The sequence below is a fragment of the Carcharhinus amblyrhynchos genome, chromosome 6 (genome assembly GCF_965287045.1).
Source record: "Carcharhinus amblyrhynchos chromosome 6, sCarAmb.v2.hapA, whole genome shotgun sequence".
Lineage (NCBI taxonomy): Eukaryota > Metazoa > Chordata > Chondrichthyes > Carcharhiniformes > Carcharhinidae > Carcharhinus > Carcharhinus amblyrhynchos.
The window spans coordinates 88,582,840-88,601,199 of record NC_137329.1 but is presented as its reverse complement, the minus strand read 5'-3'; the positions used below and the strand labels follow the sequence as shown (position 1 = coordinate 88,601,199).

The window sequence follows — 18,360 nt, the reverse complement described above, 5'->3', positions numbered from 1 at the left end:
AGCAAATTTTTCTTTGTTACTTTTTCATGGGCATCACTTGCAAGGGCAGCATTTGTTGCCTATTTCTAATTGCCCTTGAACTAACTGACTTGCTGGGCCATTTCAGAGGGCAGTTGAGTCAACCACAATGCCGTGAGTCTGAAGTCATGAAGACTGGGCCGGGTAAGCATGGCAGATTTCTTCCCCTAAAGGGTATCAGTGAACCAGATGGGTTTTTAAACAGCAATTACTGGTAGTTTCATGTCACCATTATGGAGATTTATTCATTTAAATGCCACCAGCTTCCATATGGGATTGGACCCATGTCCACAGAGCATTAGCCTGGGCCTCTGGATTACTAATCAAGTGATGTTGCCACCATGCCACTATTTGAGCATTTTTATCAAATATCCTCTGAGATTGGACCCCAGATGCTCCAATCTGGATACATAACTGGAATGTCTTTACATCCTTCCAAAAGTATGGTGTCTCAGATTGGACACAATATTCCAGTCAGAACCAGTTCTGACAAAGTCATCCTGACTTGAAACAGTGGCTCTATTCTCTCTCCACAAATGCTGTTTAGGCATGCTGAGATTTTCCAGTATTTTGTTTTGAGGCTGAATCAATGCTGGATAAAGATTCATCATAATTTCCTTGCTTTTGCATTCTGGTCCTTGATTTATGAAATCCAGGATGCTGTGTGCCTTATTAATGACTTTTTCAAATTGCATGGCATCTTCAACGATCTGTGCTTATATACCAACTGATATTCATTTTTAAAAAGGATTCAGGGACAGAGAAACTCTATTTTACTGTTGCCTGTCCTCATTCTTTCTCCCCAAATGCATCTCATCACACTGCTCTACACTAAATTACATCTGCCACATGTCCACCCATTCCAGATGTTTTTCACTATCCTCACAATTCATAAATATTTCCATGTTCTATGTCATTTGCAAATTTTGAAACTGTGGCCTGTACACCCGATTCCAACTCATTAATACAATCAAGAAAAGCAGTGGTGCTAGTATGGTTTCTGAGAAACCCCATTGCTCACCTTCCTTCCAGTATGAAACACTGTCCACAACTACTGTTTCCTGCTACTCAGCCAATCTTGCTTCCATGTTACCACTGTAATATCATGGGTTTCAACTCTGCTGACATGTCAATAATGTGGCACTTCATGAAATGTCTTTGTAAAGTCAAAATACAACTTTTAGCATTACCCTTATCAACTTTCTGTTACCTCATCAAAAAAAAATCAGGCAACTTAAAACTGATCTGCCTTTAACAAATTTATGTCAGCTTTGCTAAATTAATCCCTCAGGTCCAAACGACTGTTTTCTGCCACGGTTATCATTTCTAGAAGGGTTAAACTGATCGACATACTTATCCTCTCACCCGTTTTTTGAGCAAGGATGTGAAATTTCCATGGATAGTCTAAACCTTAAATTGTGATCATTATTCCCCAAATATTCCCTTGTTAATTAATCGAATTGAGCAACTTCATTACCCAGAACCAGATTATACAATGCTTCCTGTTTTACTGGGCCAGAAACTCATTGGTTAAGAAAATGCTTCAGAAATTCATTCCTCTCCATCTTTCCATCACCATAATATTCTCCTCACTAATACTGCCATTCCACCACCTTTCCTTTAGTATTGAGTCCTTTCTAAGTGGATTTCCCTTATCACCACTACATTATAATCCCATGTGTCTATCTGCATCTGCAGTTTACCAGCTTTATGTTAACACATTGTAAACCAAAAATTAGATCTTACTGTGGTCCTTCGGTGTAATCCCACGGAATACCTTACTTGACTACTATACGCCTCCCTTAACCATTGTTTCTGCTTTTTAATGGTATGTCATAATTTCCACCCTCAGGCAATTTAGTTGAATAATATTTCCGAATGCCAACATGACCCTGATTTGGTCTACCCACTTAATTCAATTCTCAATGTCATGTCGCATCAAGAGTAATCTGAAGATTGCTACTTCTGAGGACTTATTTCTTGGCCTCTCTGCTGGCTCCCTGTAATTTGAGAGACATCTCTCTTTCTACCCTTTTTTTATACCAACATAGACCACAACCTCTGGCTGCTCATTTTTCCTCTCGATGTTCTGCAAGCACAGTGACATACTTGACTCCGACAAGAGGGAGACAACATGCCATCCTGCAATCATACCTGCTGCAGCTGATGAAACACTTGGCTGTTCCCCTTCATTATGACTTTCCTAACGTTTTCTCCCCCCATACCATGCACACACACGGAGAGGAGGAGAATGCACAGAAGGTCAGAATCGGATAACCCCCAAGGATTGCTGGGCAGTGAGGATAGTCTGGAAAATTGCAGGGATCAAGTGAGTGGGAACACAGAAAGGACCTAAAGTCAAGGATGAGCACTTCAAATTTAATCCACAGAGTGATGAGAATTTATTGTAGGCCAGCAAGGGTAAAGCAAAGGAAATAAACAAAATAGAAGCAAAGAAGTATTCTTGAAGTGCACTGACTACTTTAGATAAGTAGAGTTTGATGAAAGGAGATGTGGCAGGAGGTTGAAGCAACCGACTATTTTAATTGAGTATAAAAAAGGGTGCTAACAATGAAAGGTCTTTCTTTGACTTTGGTTTCAACCTTGTTCACAATGCAAAAGTTGAGAGAGGCTGAAGCAAGGAGTTTCAGAAGAATAAATATGAAGCTGAAAAGAACTTGGAAAGGAACTGAAAACTCAGATGAAGGGTAGTTACAAAGGACAATAGGTTGAGGGTAGCTGGATAATAAATTGAGAAGATGGAGGCAATATTTGAGAATACACAATCACTGCCAAATGAGCTAGCAACAAAGACAAGGGAAAGGAAATGGGGAATCAAAATATACTTGGAATGGCATTGAGTCAGCAACAGGTAGGTTTCACAAAATGAGATGAACCTTGAAGGAAACTGTGGGAAGGGTCCAGGGCAGAATGGGTGGGAAGCTGGGAACGTTGTGGCTAAGGGTTAAAGGGAAGGTGAGGGTGCAGTTGAGACAACTCAAAAATTGGTCTCCATTTTAGTCATAGATAAGCTCCTCATGCTTGGTGGTTTGTGATGTTGTAAGAGTGGAGGATGCTACAAGCAGCAGTTAAAAAAAAATCAACAGCAAAACAATTGTTACTAAAAACATATAAATTTCTAGAAGACTGGAGCAATCTAGTTTGCTTTCTACTATCCTAATAGTACAACACATGATAAGAGTTGTTGACTAAGCACAGCAAATAAATCTATCAATTAGCCTACAACAGATCCAGAAGTGATGCAAGGAAATCAAGTCCAAGATCACCATTCCCTCTGAGCCATGCTGCACTTACCACATCCTGTCCCAAGTCGTTCATAGACTGTATCACAAAATGTTATTTTCTGAAATAAATCTAAATAGCATTTCAGGGAAATCAATATTAACTACTTCAGCTATGTCCCTTAAGAGTCTGTTCACTCAAAATTATTATTCTGGCAAATTCAATTTTAACGTTCCTTCTTCAAGTACTCATCGTGTTCTCTGGTTCTATCTGAGACTAGGTAAGACAGCTGGTCATTGTCCATGTCATCTAGTAGAACATGGATGTGGGTATTTGAAACAGAGCTGTAAGATGACTGTTTTCCAAGAGGACATTGTGAAAGTAGCAAAATCGTAGGAAAATGTATAGATACAAGTGACAAGGAAAATGAAGCAGCGATCAGAAACAGCCACAAGACTAGAGAGGCCACAAGATGTAACAAGATTAAGGGGGTGATCGAGGGTATGATACAAGTAGCTTATACAAAGGCTAAAATCAGAGGGAGCAAGGCCGAGGATGAAGCCTAAAAGCAGTGAAGAGGAGTCAAAGACGAGGAAGTAAAGAAGGCATGCCCAGGAGATTGGGAATAAAAGCAGTCTCATCTTCAAACAAGTCAAATTGAAACAGCAAATGCCATCTCAGGTAAAGAATCATATAGCACGATTTCAAATAAAAGCAGGGTCTCCCACTCAGTATCCCGGATAATATCAAACAACTTCACTTAAAAATTCTGGTGATCATATTACTATTTGAGTGATCTTGCTATGACAAGATTAAACTGTCTGACAAGATTCCTACATTATAACAATGACTATATTTCACAGTATTTTAGTTACTGTAAAGTGCTTTGGGACATCCAGTCATTGCGAAAGACATGACACAAATGCAAGTTCTTTGAACAACAAGGATTTTAAATTAATGAGAGATGGAAAGGGCATGATGTTCAAGAGAATGAGAAAGTGTCAGGGAATAGATTGAAGTTAGGGTAGAGCTAATGTTGAAAAGGGTAGACTGTGAAGGAGTTTTTGCCTGTGGCCTTTGTGGCTGGACTGCTAGTTTTTGTAAACTTCTCATTTACAATAAATTAGCATTCTGGAGGCAAAATGTATGCCAGTGCAGAAAAGATAGGAAAGTGGTTGAAGAGGTTATGCACAAAGGAGCAAGTTTGGCAAGATGATCAGTGATAATATAGAATAGAGAATTTAGGGTTGCTACTCTTGCAGAATCAACGCTGGATGTCACGTTGGATTCAATAGTGTGTGGAAGGGGATGCATAATAGTGAGGTTTTCAGAAAGACAATTCAATCTTGGCGAAGCAAGATCTGAACAGTGGTGAAGGGTTAGAGTAGGGGCCAGGATAGGCAAAATAACCAAAAGAACATAAGAACATAAGAAATAGGAGCAGGAGTAGGCCATCTGGCCCTTCGAGCCTGCCCCGCCATTCAATAAGATCATGGCTGATCTGTCGTGGCTCAGTTCCACTTTCCCGCCCTCTCCCCATAACCCTTAATCCCCTCTCTTATCAAAAACCCATCAACCCGCTTCTTAAAAATATTTAGCGAGGCAGCCTCCACCACTTCAACGGGCAGAGAATTCCAGAGATTCACCACCCTTTGAGTGAAGTTCCTCCTCAACTCCGTTCTGAACCGCCCCCCCTTTATCTTGAGGCTGTGCCCCCTAGTCCTACTGTCTTTTTTGAGCGGGAAGAGTCTTTCCACCTCTATCCTATCCATCCCATTCATCATCTTATACGTCTCAATGAGATCTCCCCTCATTCTTCTAAACTCTAACGAGTACAAGCCTAGTTTATTCAGCCTCTCCTCATAGCTCAACCCCCTCAACTCCGGTATCAGCCTAGTAAACCTCCTCTGCACTCCCTCCAAGGCCAAAATATCCTTGCACAGGTGCGGCGCCCAAAACTGCACACAGTACTCCAGCTGCGGCCTCACCAATGCCCTATACAGCTGCAGCAAGACCTCCCTACTTTTATATTCAATCCCCCTCGCTATGAAGGCCAGCATCCCATTCGCCTTCCTGACCACCTGCTGTACCTGCAGGCTGGGTTTTTGCGACTCATGCACAAGGACCCCGAGGTCCCTCTGCACCGTCGCCTGCTGCAGTTTTTCGCCCCGTAAGTAATAGTCCTTCCTACCATTATTCCTACCAAAGTGGACCACCTCACACTTGCCAACATTAAATTCCATTTGCCATTTCCTGGCCCATTCGCCCAGCCTATCTAGATCCTTCTGCAGACTCTCCACACCCTCCGCACAATTTGCCTTTCCCCCAATCTTGGTGTCATCAGCAAATTTCGACACCCTACACTCGGTTCCCTCCTCCAGATCATCTATATAAATGGTAAATAGCTGAGGCCCCAGCACCGACCCCTGGGGCACCCCACTAGTCACCAACCGCCAATCCGAATAGCACCCATTGACCCCCACTCTCTGCCTCCTATTTGACAACCAATCCTCTATCCACGCTAACACCCTACCCCCAACTCCATGTCCTCTGACCTTCTGCAGTAACCTCTTGTGAGGTACCTTATCAAACGCCTTCTGAAAATCCAGAAAGACCACATCCACCGGCTCTCCTCTATCCACCGCCCTAGACACATCCTCATAGAACTCCAGTAAATTTGTCAGACACGACTTCCCTTTAATGAAACCGTGTTGCGTCTGCCCTATCAAGCAATTCCCTTCAAGATGCCTCGCAATTTCCTCCTTAATGACGGATTCGAATGGGATCATGCCTACATGGAGGAGGATAGCAGCCTCTGTGAATGGATAAAATAAAAGAGAAAAGATGTAGTGATCACAAATCTGGATTGGAAGCCAAAATTTGAGATTGAATATATGAATGGACAGACTGCCAAGTTATGGAGGAGTAATAGAAATACATGCAGTGACAACTGATGGCAGTCAGGAGACATTACGAATCAATTCAGACAATAAAGTCTGCTTGCAAGATGGAACCTGTGGTTTAAAAAAAGTTTAAAAATTGGCATGGTCTCTTTGCTCCTCACGTCATGAGATCATACTGGAACACTGCCAGTAGAAATGACGTACTGCAATACTCAACTGGAAGAAAATATTTGTCACATCCAGAACAGTCTTACTGAATCAGAATAATATTTGTCACATCCAGAACAGTCTTACTGAATCAGAATAATTTCTGCAGCATCTACCTGACACATGTACATTGAAGACAATGTCTTTTCTCTTATGTTTTCTGCATCAACTATCACAGAAGGCATGGAATCTTTTCAGCACTTGTTATTGGATGAGTTAACAATATGAAGCATAATGCCTAGTTGCAAACAACCTACACCATTATTAATTGAGCACTCCAAAACCACTGACTGCTGCATGCATGTTAAGGACATTCTGTCATTGGAAACATTCACTGAAATAGAACATTTGCTTATACATGGATGCATCTGCCATATCCTGAACAATATCTGCTGAACATGAGGAGCAGCTAAGGAGCAATTTATCCAAACCTTCTGTGTTGCACATTGAGGCTTAGCTTGCACTGCATATAATGCTAAATTAACTTACAATGAAAATGTTAATAAGCAAGATACAGAACATGCATCAGATCATTTGCAATGAAGAAATGAATCACATGCAGTGACCTTGGCGCACAGAGTAATGAATTCACAAAAGAGCACACTGGGTAATATTATTGCACCTGGGTTAGTGAAGGTCCTGGAAAAGGTGGCAACTGCTCAGAGGGTGGAGTGAGAGCCTGTTTTAATTGTTGATCAAGACCTTCCGTGCTTAGCTGTTGCACCTACAAGTAATGAATGGGAAGAGCAGTTGCATCAACCAAGGCTTAAGAGTGAATGGCTTAGCAAATATAGGTCTTCAAAGATATTCTCAGCTTACATCATATAAAGCAGCCTATCCCAATTTAGAGAAATAATTTAGCATTCTATAATAAAACCTAATATTCAAGTGAAACAAATTCAAATAAACAAAACAAAATCTTCACAAAATATATGCTCATCTATAGTTTTGATAAATCACTATGCAGTACGTTCTGTATTTAATTACAAACTCTATTAATGATAAAAATCTTGTGTTATATTGTGAATTTCTACAGGTATATTACCTTAAGAGTGGTTGAATTGGTCTTGATCATGATAAATCGTGCAAAAAGTCACCTTGATCTAAACATACATGGGAGCTAAAATTTTAAACCTGAAGATGGGAGTTTGATGATGGGATTGTTCATGAAAGAATCATACAGTGAATGAAGATCAGGCAATGAGAAACCGTGCTTCTCATCCATTAGCTGACAATCAGTTTAATGGCATCAACAGCAGAGACTCCACAAAGGGAACTCTGGCCATCATGTGTTACAGAATGCTACATGGCACAAAGAAAAATGCATGTGTGGATAAAAATCGAACTAGAGAATGAAAAGGGGAGAATAAAAAAAAACAAGAGATTTGGTGCAAGTTGAACTAGTACTGCAGTCGAGTCCTGAACACTAAGTTTTAGTACTAATTCACATCCAAAAAGAAACTGAATCATTATGCAAGCAGTTTTCTGGTTTTACAATCTCCTACTTAAACCATTAAATTATGCACTTAAGTTTCTTAAACTCCTGGTTAACTTACAGGTAATCTGCCAAGTGGTGGTTTTGCCGGTGGAGTGCCTGGCCGTCCTGCATTTGGAACAACATTGGTCAAGGAGACTGTATAACCGGCAGGAGTCAAAGGTTGTTGGACAGTTAAAGGGAGTCCTGTAGGGCCAAGAGGTAGACTGGAAGGAGGTACAACAGACCCTGTGGCAGTTACTGGGTAGGATGCAACAGTAACTGTTGAAGTTCCTGGGACAGCAGATATTTTTCCTGAAATGAGCAAACTATCGACTGTGGTAGATTCTGCTACCAAACCTATCTCTGAAGATGCTGAAATGTGAGCACATCCTGCAGCACCATGTTCACTGAACAATGATCGAAGCTTTTCATCCAAAGTCTTGATATCATCAATGCCAGTTCCTTTGGTGTTCAAATCTATGTCCACTTCAGAGCAATGAACATGGGGTTGATTTGGAAGAAAAGCTGTTTGAGGCCGATTGTGAATCAGTGTTTGTTGAACAGAAGGAATGCTGCAAACAAGCTGTGCAGGTCCTGTACCAGGCACAGAGACCTGGGTAACCAGAGGCACAGAAATACCTACTGTCTGAGGTAGGGTGGCATTTTGTGCAGTAACTGTTTGAACCACAGGAGTCTGAATGCCACAAACAGGTTGTAATAATGGTGGCGATGTAGAAACTGCCAGTGTCATACCATTACCACCCACCGGCTGGATTTCTGCTTGCGTTACATTAAACATATTCTCTTTTGGGCTCTGAAACAAGCTCAGTGAAGCTGGAGACTCTGCCAGGCTGATGACAGTGCCCCCATTAAGCTGTTGAGGGGCTTGCAAAATCACAGCTTCTTTGGAAGAAGGGGAAGCAGAATTTGAAGGTCCTATACCAATTGCAGCTCCTTCAATCAAACTTTGAACCACATGCGATGTTAATGGTGGTGATATCGAGCTTGCAACTGAAACACTTGTGACAAGGCCAGTACTTAGTTGCTGACTTGGCAGGGAGGTCCAAGATGAAGACACACAATTTGGAACGCTAACATTGGTAGCAGGACCACTAACAGGCTGCTGAGCTGGCTGTGGGGTTGCAGGCAGCAATATGGAACTAGGGCCAATCACACCAGCCGTGGATTCACTATTTAACAGCTCAGCTGGTTGCGATTGAATATTCTGTATCTTGGCTTGAGATACAGAACTAGCTGTTATGAGACTAGCTGGTGCTGAGGATGACACTGCCGTTTGTGTATGAATTCCTTGTCCAATACTGGTCATTTCTGGATGTACTATAGTAAACGGTGCCACAGTTTGATTGAAGACTGGAGGAGCAGTATTAGGACCTTCTTGAAATGCTTTGTGCTTTAAATCTGAAAAGGCTTGCTGCAAACTCACTGAGGAAGCTGAATGTGAAAGGTTTAGATTGTGACTATGGGAAACTGTAAAAGAACAAAAAGATTTCAATTAGAATAAATGGTACTTGAAAAAAAACTTAGTGAATTATCCATAATGGTATGATATTTAATATACAGCATGTAAACAGATAATCCTAAAATAGTCTTTTTTTATATTAAACACTGGCCACTTTATCCACTACTGCTTCTTCTTGTGGAGGCAAATCACATCTAACGTGGTTGAAATTTTTGAGCATATCTTTAATGTGATTGAGAAAGTTTAGCTCAACTTCCATGCTTTTGTATGCTATTCCTCTGTAATAAAGCCAAGGATCCCATCTGCTCTAAATTTTTCCTCTCACCTTAAAGATCTATATACATCTACTCATAGGTCTCTGTTCCTGCGCTCGGTTTAAAACTGAACAATTTAGTTCATTTTACCTCTCCTCATTTTTCCTGATACATTTCATATGCATGCCCATTTCATCTCTCTATATCTCATTATTCACCTCATTGCCCCCTACATATTCAAATTTCTCATCATCTGCAAACTATGGAGCACCATTGTGCTCTGTATATTCAAGTCCAGATGCTATCAAAAAATACTGATTCTTACAGAATACACAGCATACTTCCCTCCTATCTTAAGAACAAAATTCTGCACAATTGCTCTCTTTCCATAGCCAATTTTATATCCTACTATCACTCTTAATTCCATGAACTTAAGCTTTACTAACTAGTCTATTATGTGGCAATTAGTTAAACACCTTTTCAAAGTCTGGATACACAATCAATCACATTACTTTTGTCAATCCTCTGTTACTGCAGAGAAGAACAATTATCAAACACTATATTTAATAAAAAAGAGTGCTGACTTTCATTTATTAAATGTTTTCTAAATGTTTCTAAATGTTAATTAACTTTATCCTGCAAGTTGGCCACAAGTTGACTGGAATATAAAGCCTCTCCCACCCCCTGCTATTTCCTCCAGCGTTAAAGTTTGAGGAATTTCATTCAAGGGCCATGTCAGGAGAAGTTTCAAAGTAGTCGAAGTCTTGAACTCTTCACTGTGAAACTGAACTTATTTTTTGCCATCTTTACCCTCTGCTTCTTTGGTTACACTTAAAATGTTCATGTGTTCTTACATTTATCCCAGTGAACACCTTCCTCCCTTCAGTGTATACAGGCAATTTTCCTCTTCATTTATTCACTCAAGGTCACTTTTGCTTAATCTGATCATTGTAATTTTACTTGTGTACCTTGAATGTACAGCATTACTCTTTTTAAGTGTTTCCACTGATCATCTATTGAAGTAATTCTAAACAAGTTTCCATATCCACTCATTTTAGTTGTCCTACCTTCATCAAATTTAATCCATTTAAGTTACAAGCCTATCCCTGGCTTTGGGAATGTCAGATTCCCAGGTCATGCCATTCTATGGTTGCTATCCCCCCAGGGATGCAATGATTTCCAGTTCTAGTACTTTGCCCAGGTGTTAAACAACAAAGTCAAATTGAGACTTGTGGCTTTTTGGTGCATTGCGTCATGAAGCAATCATGCATGTGTTTTTATTAACTTCATTTCTAAACCTGCTGATTTTTCTCAATATATATTTAGTTGATGAAATTCAATCATTAAAAATAAATTTTCTATTATTCCATAATATGCCCTTTATCTCCACAGAGCAGAGTTTCTCCTCATACTTACCTCATTGCATGCAATAGTGTTAACTTGCAGTATAGTCTTTACCCTCACACAATCATTTCATTTACCTCCCAGGTGTTTCTGGCAGAAAAGCAAAACTAGCTATTTTTCTTTTTGGACCCCTATATTCCTGAGTCAACTCTCTGAATTTAGCCCCGATATTTGCACCAAATCATAACTCCTTTCTGCCACAAGCACCGACAGTTCTGCCACCTTATTTCGAACACTTTCATTTACAACCTCAAGTTTTGTCTTTTTCATTGTTCTCTGGTTCATGTACATCTCTCCAGTTATTTGCATCCAAATTCACGTGTTGACTACTTTTCACCCAAAGATCCATCACATTATGGATTTTGTATTCTCCCTCTAATCGTCTTGAACTCCATTTTAGTCCAGCCCATTTCCTTTAAACCATTCCTTTCTAAAAAAAGTTTTGCTAGTTGTTTACAAATGCAGTATTGTTTTCTTCACATCAGATTGCAAATCATTATTGGCTTGGTGAACACTTCTTCTTTCCAAAACATAGTTATAACAAAGAACATTAAATTAAATCTCAACCTGTCAGCTCTGAAGCAACCCTTGTTGTGTATTTTACTTTTAGGGTCCGAATATTTCGAGCTATTCGCCCTATATTAAGTAACGTGGCTGGATTCCTATCGCCTCCTTCAATTTTCCTTTCAACTGTTGTTCATTATTGATTTCTGTAGCTCCAGATTGAAAAGGTACTATTTTGTAGATATCATCTTTATTTATTGTCATTTATGCTTTTCATTTGCCTGAACAAAGATACCCTTACAATTTTCTACAACTTGCAAACAGCATCAATTGCAAACATTTTGGGTTTTTAAGCCATTTTCAGAGATCTTGATTCTGTTTACATCAATGGACAATGCTCAGTATGTGTTAGTTACTGTAATTTATTGGATAGCTTTAATTCAAATGGACATTTTAGAAGAAATAAAAATAACAAAAGCTTAGGAAGCAGTTAAAAGTCTTGTACTGATCTCCCAGAAAGGATATTATTCCCCCTCCTCAATACTCAGCTTCAGGGGAAAATGGTGCATGATCTTTAGGTATTCGACTATAATTTTGTGTTCAATAAAAGCGAACTGAAAACTTGTAGTGACTTCATCTCAAAATAATTTGAGGCCATATTCTATCAAGCAATATTAAAGGGGATATATTCCAATCCACATCTCAAACACCATACCTGTTGGAATTTCTTTAATTGAAGTGACACCCACACTGAAAGTCGGTTCTCGTAATCGGCTCTCAGGGACAGGACTCACAATAAACCGTCTTCCAGCAGAATGGACAACCTGTGTTGCAGAGCCTGCCTGTGTACCTACCCAACAATAAATAAAGAATGAATGCAATTTCAGAACAATTCTATCACTTTGCATTAACAATCATCTTTTTGGCATCAGTCCTCCAATCACCATTAAGCATTCTGTTGTGAAATCCAAGTTCTCAAAAATAAGCATGCATGACTGCATTTTATGCACTGCTTTAAGATTTAAGAGCAACAATGAATTGTATTTTAAGGTGTAATTTTATTTGGATCAATTGAGATTCTAGCCAATATCAGCATTGATCTGCTGTTAAGCCATGATTGCACAATAACTTTTTGTGGACGAGGTGGAGAGGAAAAGAGAAATGTAGGACAGAGAATAAAGGGAAAAGCTTAATTAAGAATTTAACTTAGAAGCAAGCAACGCACTTTGCTAAATGCCTGCACGGTAAAATAAGAGGTGAAATCATGACGATATCACCCCGGCTCAGGTGACATAAAAGGACATCAGTTGATATGCTTAAGATGTTTTCAAATTGTATTTTTTTTTAAATAGACGTTAACATATACTATGATGATCTTGAAAGCAGTTTAGTTCTGACTCACTGGGAAACTTCATTTTCTACCAACAGCAATGATAAATGATGACAACCAATTAATGGAAGATTATGCCCAGCTTGAACAATTATAATTACCACAAATTTATCAAGGTGATTTAATATTTTAAAAGACCCTTACAAACAAGGAACAATTCACTTACCAGACTGAATGGGTGCTGATATTAGAGGTTCCTCTTGTTTGTACTTGCCCTCTGCTTTCTGAACAGAAAATATATTACGTATCAGTAAGACAGCATTTGTTTGATGAATAATTAGTAATGCTCTTTTACACAAGGCACACGCCATGAGCCACTATTGCCAGTAGGCAGGACAGAGGAATTACAAACATAATGGGTCAAAAGAGGCTAGCAATATATTGGGACTAATGAGAGTACAAAGTATGATAAGCTCAACAAGCCAAACTTATTTGAACCATATTTTACTGTGGCTAAAAGAAGTCAGAGGCTGAAAATTCTGTGCAAAGTAACTCACCTTCTAACTACCCAAAGTCTGTCCACTATCTACAAGGCACATGTCGGGTGCATAATGAAATACTCAACGTTCTTAATTTGGCTGTTTCCCCAATTAACTATTCTTACTCTATTCTGAGCTGGTCCTTTGCCCTTTTCCATACCATCACAAATTACAGGTTGACTACGACCACTAGATGTTCCCCTACTAACATTCAATTCACTGGACACACCTCATTCTCCAGAACCAACTTCATTTTACTGAAAGCATACTGATATAGAAAATTCTCCTGAACACACTCTACAAACTCTTCCTGTCTTTTCACACTATTAAAAACTATTTTTCTTGTTTTGTTACATATGTGTCCCAGGTCACTAGAAACCAGAAAACTGAACTGTATTCTGATAAATAAAAGCAAAATACTGCAGGTGCTTAAAATCGGAAAAACAGAAAATGCTGGCTAACTCTGTTGATGCTTTGGATGATCCTTCTTCAAAATGTTAATTCTGTTTCTCTCCACAGATGCTGCTAGATCTGCTGAGATTATCCCAATAAACACATAGTCACAGTCATATCATTTACAGCAAAATGGTTGATTCTTCCTTGCTTAATTGGAGGATGAGGTGGAGATACCAGCATTGGGCTGGGGTAAACATAGTAAGAAGTTTCACAACACCAGGTTAAAGTCCGACAGGTCAACCATGCAGACACTACAACAATAGATGAATGAATACCGCTCGACAATCACCAGGCAAGATTGCTCTCTTCCTGTTGGGGAACACTTCAGCAGTCACGTGCATTCAGCCTCTGCTCTTCAAATAAGCGTTCTCCAAGGTGGCCTTCACAACACACGGCAGCGCAGTTTGATAGCCAAGTTCCGCACACGAGGATGGCTTCAACCAGGATCTTGGGTTCAATTCACGCTATCCATAACCCCCACGGCTTGCATAATCTCACTAACTGTCCTGGCTGGAGACAATACACGTCTCTTTAATCTGTGCTTAACCCTCTCTCCACTCACATTGTCTGTACCTTTAAGACTTGATTACCTGTAAAGACTCACATTCCAACCATTATTTTGTAAATTGAGTTTGTGTCTTTTATGCCCTGTTTGTGAACTGAAATCCCACTCACCTACTGAAGGAGCAGAGCTTCAAAAGCTAATGGCTTTTGCTACCAAATAAACCTGTTGGACTTTAACCTGGTGTTGAGATTTCTTACTGTTTAGAGGCAGGCAGAAAATACCCACTATTGGAACTTCAACACAACTCTATTGTGTGGCTCCAAAAAAAAAACATCAATTTGCCATACATCTATGGCCAATTTGCCACATGTGCAAGTGTGTTAGTGATCTACAAGATGCACTGCATTATTTTGCCAAGGTTACGTCAACAGCACTTTCCAAACCCACAATCTCTACCACCTAGGACAAGGGCTGCAGCTGTATTGGAACATCAAGTGCATGTTCTCCTCCAAGTCACTCACCGTGTTGAAATTATATCACTATATCTTCAATGCTGCTGAGTCAAAATCTTGAACTCCTTCCCGAACAGCACTGTTAGTGTACCTGCACATGGACTGCAGTGGTTCAAGAAAATGGCTCATTATCACCATATGTTCAAGGGCATTTAGGGGCAGACGATAAATCCTGGCCTTATCAGTGACAGTTACAACCAAGAATGAATAAAAACAGAGTTCAACAATCAACAATGCCGGACAGCAGAATCAACGTGAGACAGAATAGGAAATAGGAAGTAAGAATGCAAACATCTAAAAAAAAAGTGCTTTGAACGAACTGAAGTTTAAAAGTAGAATCACAGGCAAATTACAGCACACGAGTCAATTCAGCCCACTGTGCCCCTATTGGTCAACTCCAGTAACACTATTTTACTGGAAGCATACTGATATACCATTCCCCACCTATTCCCGGTAGCCCTGCACATTTTTTGTTTTCAGATAATCAACTTAATTTTGAATGCCTCATTGGAACCTACCCCACTCACAGATAATGCAGTCCAGAACCTAAATACTTGCTGCATAAAAAGTTTTGTTCCTATTGTTTCTTTTGCCAATAAATTAAATCTACACCCAATCTTTCACCAATGGAAACAGTTTCTCCCCATTTATTCTGTTCAGATCCCTAATGATACTCCAATCAAATCTCTTCCTAGCCTAATTTTCTCCAAGCAGAACATCTCAGCTTCTCCAATATTTGTAGTTGAAGTACCTCAATCCCTAGAATTATTCCTGTAAAATCTTTTCTGGAAACTCTCTCATTCGTCCTGAAAAGTGGTGCTAGAACTGGATGAAATTATTCCAGTTGAGGCTGAACCAGTCTTTTATACAGGTTTAACACAACTTCTTTGCTTTTGAAATCTATAATCTTTTTTATAAATCTCAGGTTGTTTTATTAATTGCTCTCTCAATCAATCCTGCCACCTGCAATGACTTTTGCACATGTGCACCCAGATACTCTGTTCCTGTACTCCCTTAAGAATTTAACTATTTAATTTATATTGCCTCTGCATTGTTTGTAAAATTAATCATATTTCTCTATATTAAGTTTAATCTGTCACTTGTCTCACCCCATTCCATCAGCCTAAGTTCTTTTGAAGCTTTACCCTATCCTCCTCTCAGTTTATAAGACCCCAGGCTTATCATCATCAGCAAATTTTGAAATTGTGCTCTTCTTCCCAAGATCTAAATCATTAACATATGTCAAAAGGTGCACGAGTCTTAACACTGATCCCATGGGAACTCAACTATAAACCTTCCTCCAGTCAAAACAACCCTTCACCACTATATTAGTTTGCTGCACTCAGCAAAATTTTTATCCATGTTACTACTGTCCCTTTTATTCTGAGTAATAACTTTGCTCGCAAGTCTGTTGTGCGACACTGTCTTTTGGGGGTCCATATACACTACAAAGGCATTAACCTCATCAGCCCTCTCTGCTACCTTTTCAAAAAACTACAGCAACTTAGTTAAACACAATTCTCCCTCAACAATTCATACTCGCTTTCCTTAATTAAAATCATATTTGCCCATGTCACGAAAAATGTTGTCCCAAATAATTTTTAAAAATCTTTCCAGCCACAAAGGTAAGCCATCTGGTTAATTGCTGATCTTATCTTTACATCTTTTTCTGAACAAAAAGGTATAACATTTGCAATTCTCCAGTCCTCGGGCACTAATTGAGTCAAAGGAAGTTTGGAAAATTATGGCCAGCACCTCAGCAATTTCTACACTCATCTCCAAGTGTCCTTGGATGCATCTCAGTCAGTCCTGGTGTCTGATCAACTTCAGGTACAGCCAGCCAATCCAATCCTTCCTTGTCAATTTAAATCGAACCAACCAGATATCTGAATTACCTCCTCTTTAACCATAAACTCAGCAGCACTTACTTCTTTGGTAAAGACAGTTACAAAATATTAATATCTCAGCCATGCCCCCTGCCTCCATGCATAAATCCTATTTTTGGCTCCTAATCCAGCCCACTCCACATTTTATCAGTCTTTTACGACTTCTATGCCTAAAGACAAGTTTTGGGTTCCATTTTATATTAGATACCAGTCTCTTCTTACACCTTCTCTTTGCTTCTTATTTACTTCAATTCCCCTCTACACATTCCATATTCAGCCTGGTTCTTAATTGTATCATCCACCTGACAACTGCAATAACATACTTCCTGCTTAATCTTAATTTCCAACTCTTTCATTGTCCAGGAACTCTGGAGATGTTTGCCTTAACTTTCATTTTCATAGGAATATACTTTGACTGTACTCAAACAACTGCTTCTTTAAAGGTAGGTCGTTGTTCAGTCAGCTACTTACGACAAAGATATGAACATCATTGAGCAACTATTCTGAAATCTGATCCATGAAGCCAAATTTCAACATGCAAGTATAGAACATTGGAACTGGAAATGTGGACACAGGAATTATCATGGTAAAAAAAAAAGTTGATATTAATGGACTACAACAACAGAAAGTGCAAAGTATGACTGTCACTAAAGAGGAGTTTCCTCAGATGTTGAAAATAATAAGGAATTTTGATGCACAAGTTAAATTCCCAAGAACAAACCAGTTGTTTAGAAAGCAGATTTAGATATTTAGTTCGAAAATTAAATGAAACAGGTAACATAATTGCATACTTAGCATTTTCTACAGATATACTGACTAAGCTTCATGAAGCAGGCAAAATACTGCCCATGACTTCCATCCCAAAAAGATTGAAAGCTGATACTTTGATTAGCAGCCGAACTAGTCACTTCTTAGAAGTGCAAGCTGGGAGCGGTACAAACATTACACATTTACTTTCCTCTTCTTGGATAGAAAGTGTGTGTTTTAGAGCTAGTTTGCGTTTGGAGTTACAACAGCAAGCACAACAGAAATTATTATTTGAGTGCCAGGATAACAAGTAACTTTTTAAAAAAATTCTTCATGGATGTGAGCGTTTCTGGAAAGATCACCATTTGTTACCTGTCCAGTAGCCCCTAAAGAGGTTGTGAGCGATCTACTTGAACCATTGCAGATAATGTGGTGTTAATGCACCCACAGTGCTTTTACAGAGGAAGTTCCACAATTTTGACCTAACAATAGTGAAGGATTAGTGGGATATTCCAAATCAGGATGGTGGGGGGTTTGGAAAGGAATTTGCAAGTTATAGTGTTCCCATTTGCCTGCTGCCTTGTTCTTCCCGGTGGTAGAAATTGAGAGTTTGGCAGGCTCCACTGAAGGAGGCTTGGCAACTTAAGTTTCAGTACATCTTTTTATGGTACATTCTGTTGTCACTGTACACTGGTGGTGGAGTGAGCGATGCTTCACATAGCGGATGAGGTGGCAATCATGCTGTCTGCAGTATCCTCAAGTTCTTGGGAATATTGTGAAGAATATTCCATCATACTCCTGACTTGTAGTATGTAGATGGTGGACAGGCTTTGTGGGTTCAGAAAGTGAGTTACTTCCCACTGAATTACCAACCTCTGACCTGCTGCTGTAGCCA

At 39.5% G+C, this 18,360-nt stretch overlaps 1 protein-coding gene across 13 annotated transcripts in view; it reads right to left on the bottom strand.

Moving 5' to 3' along the window:
- wnk1b (WNK lysine deficient protein kinase 1b) overlaps positions 1 to 18,360 on the bottom strand; it is a 158,609-nt gene that overhangs the window by 28,415 nt on the left and 111,834 nt on the right. For 12 of the 13 annotated variants that reach the window (XM_080190902.1, XM_080190894.1, XM_080190900.1 and 9 more), the window contains 4 exons: positions 13,047 to 13,104; positions 12,206 to 12,340; positions 7,928 to 9,336; positions 6,994 to 7,095 (listed from right to left, as the gene is read on the bottom strand). In XM_080190902.1, coding sequence (XP_080047028.1) covers positions 6,994 to 7,095; positions 7,928 to 9,336; positions 12,206 to 12,340; positions 13,047 to 13,104 — 1,704 coding nt within the window. The remainder of the gene's footprint in view (positions 1 to 6,993; positions 7,096 to 7,927; positions 9,337 to 12,205; positions 12,341 to 13,046; positions 13,105 to 18,360) is intronic. The other variant, XM_080190901.1, reaches the window with a different exon arrangement.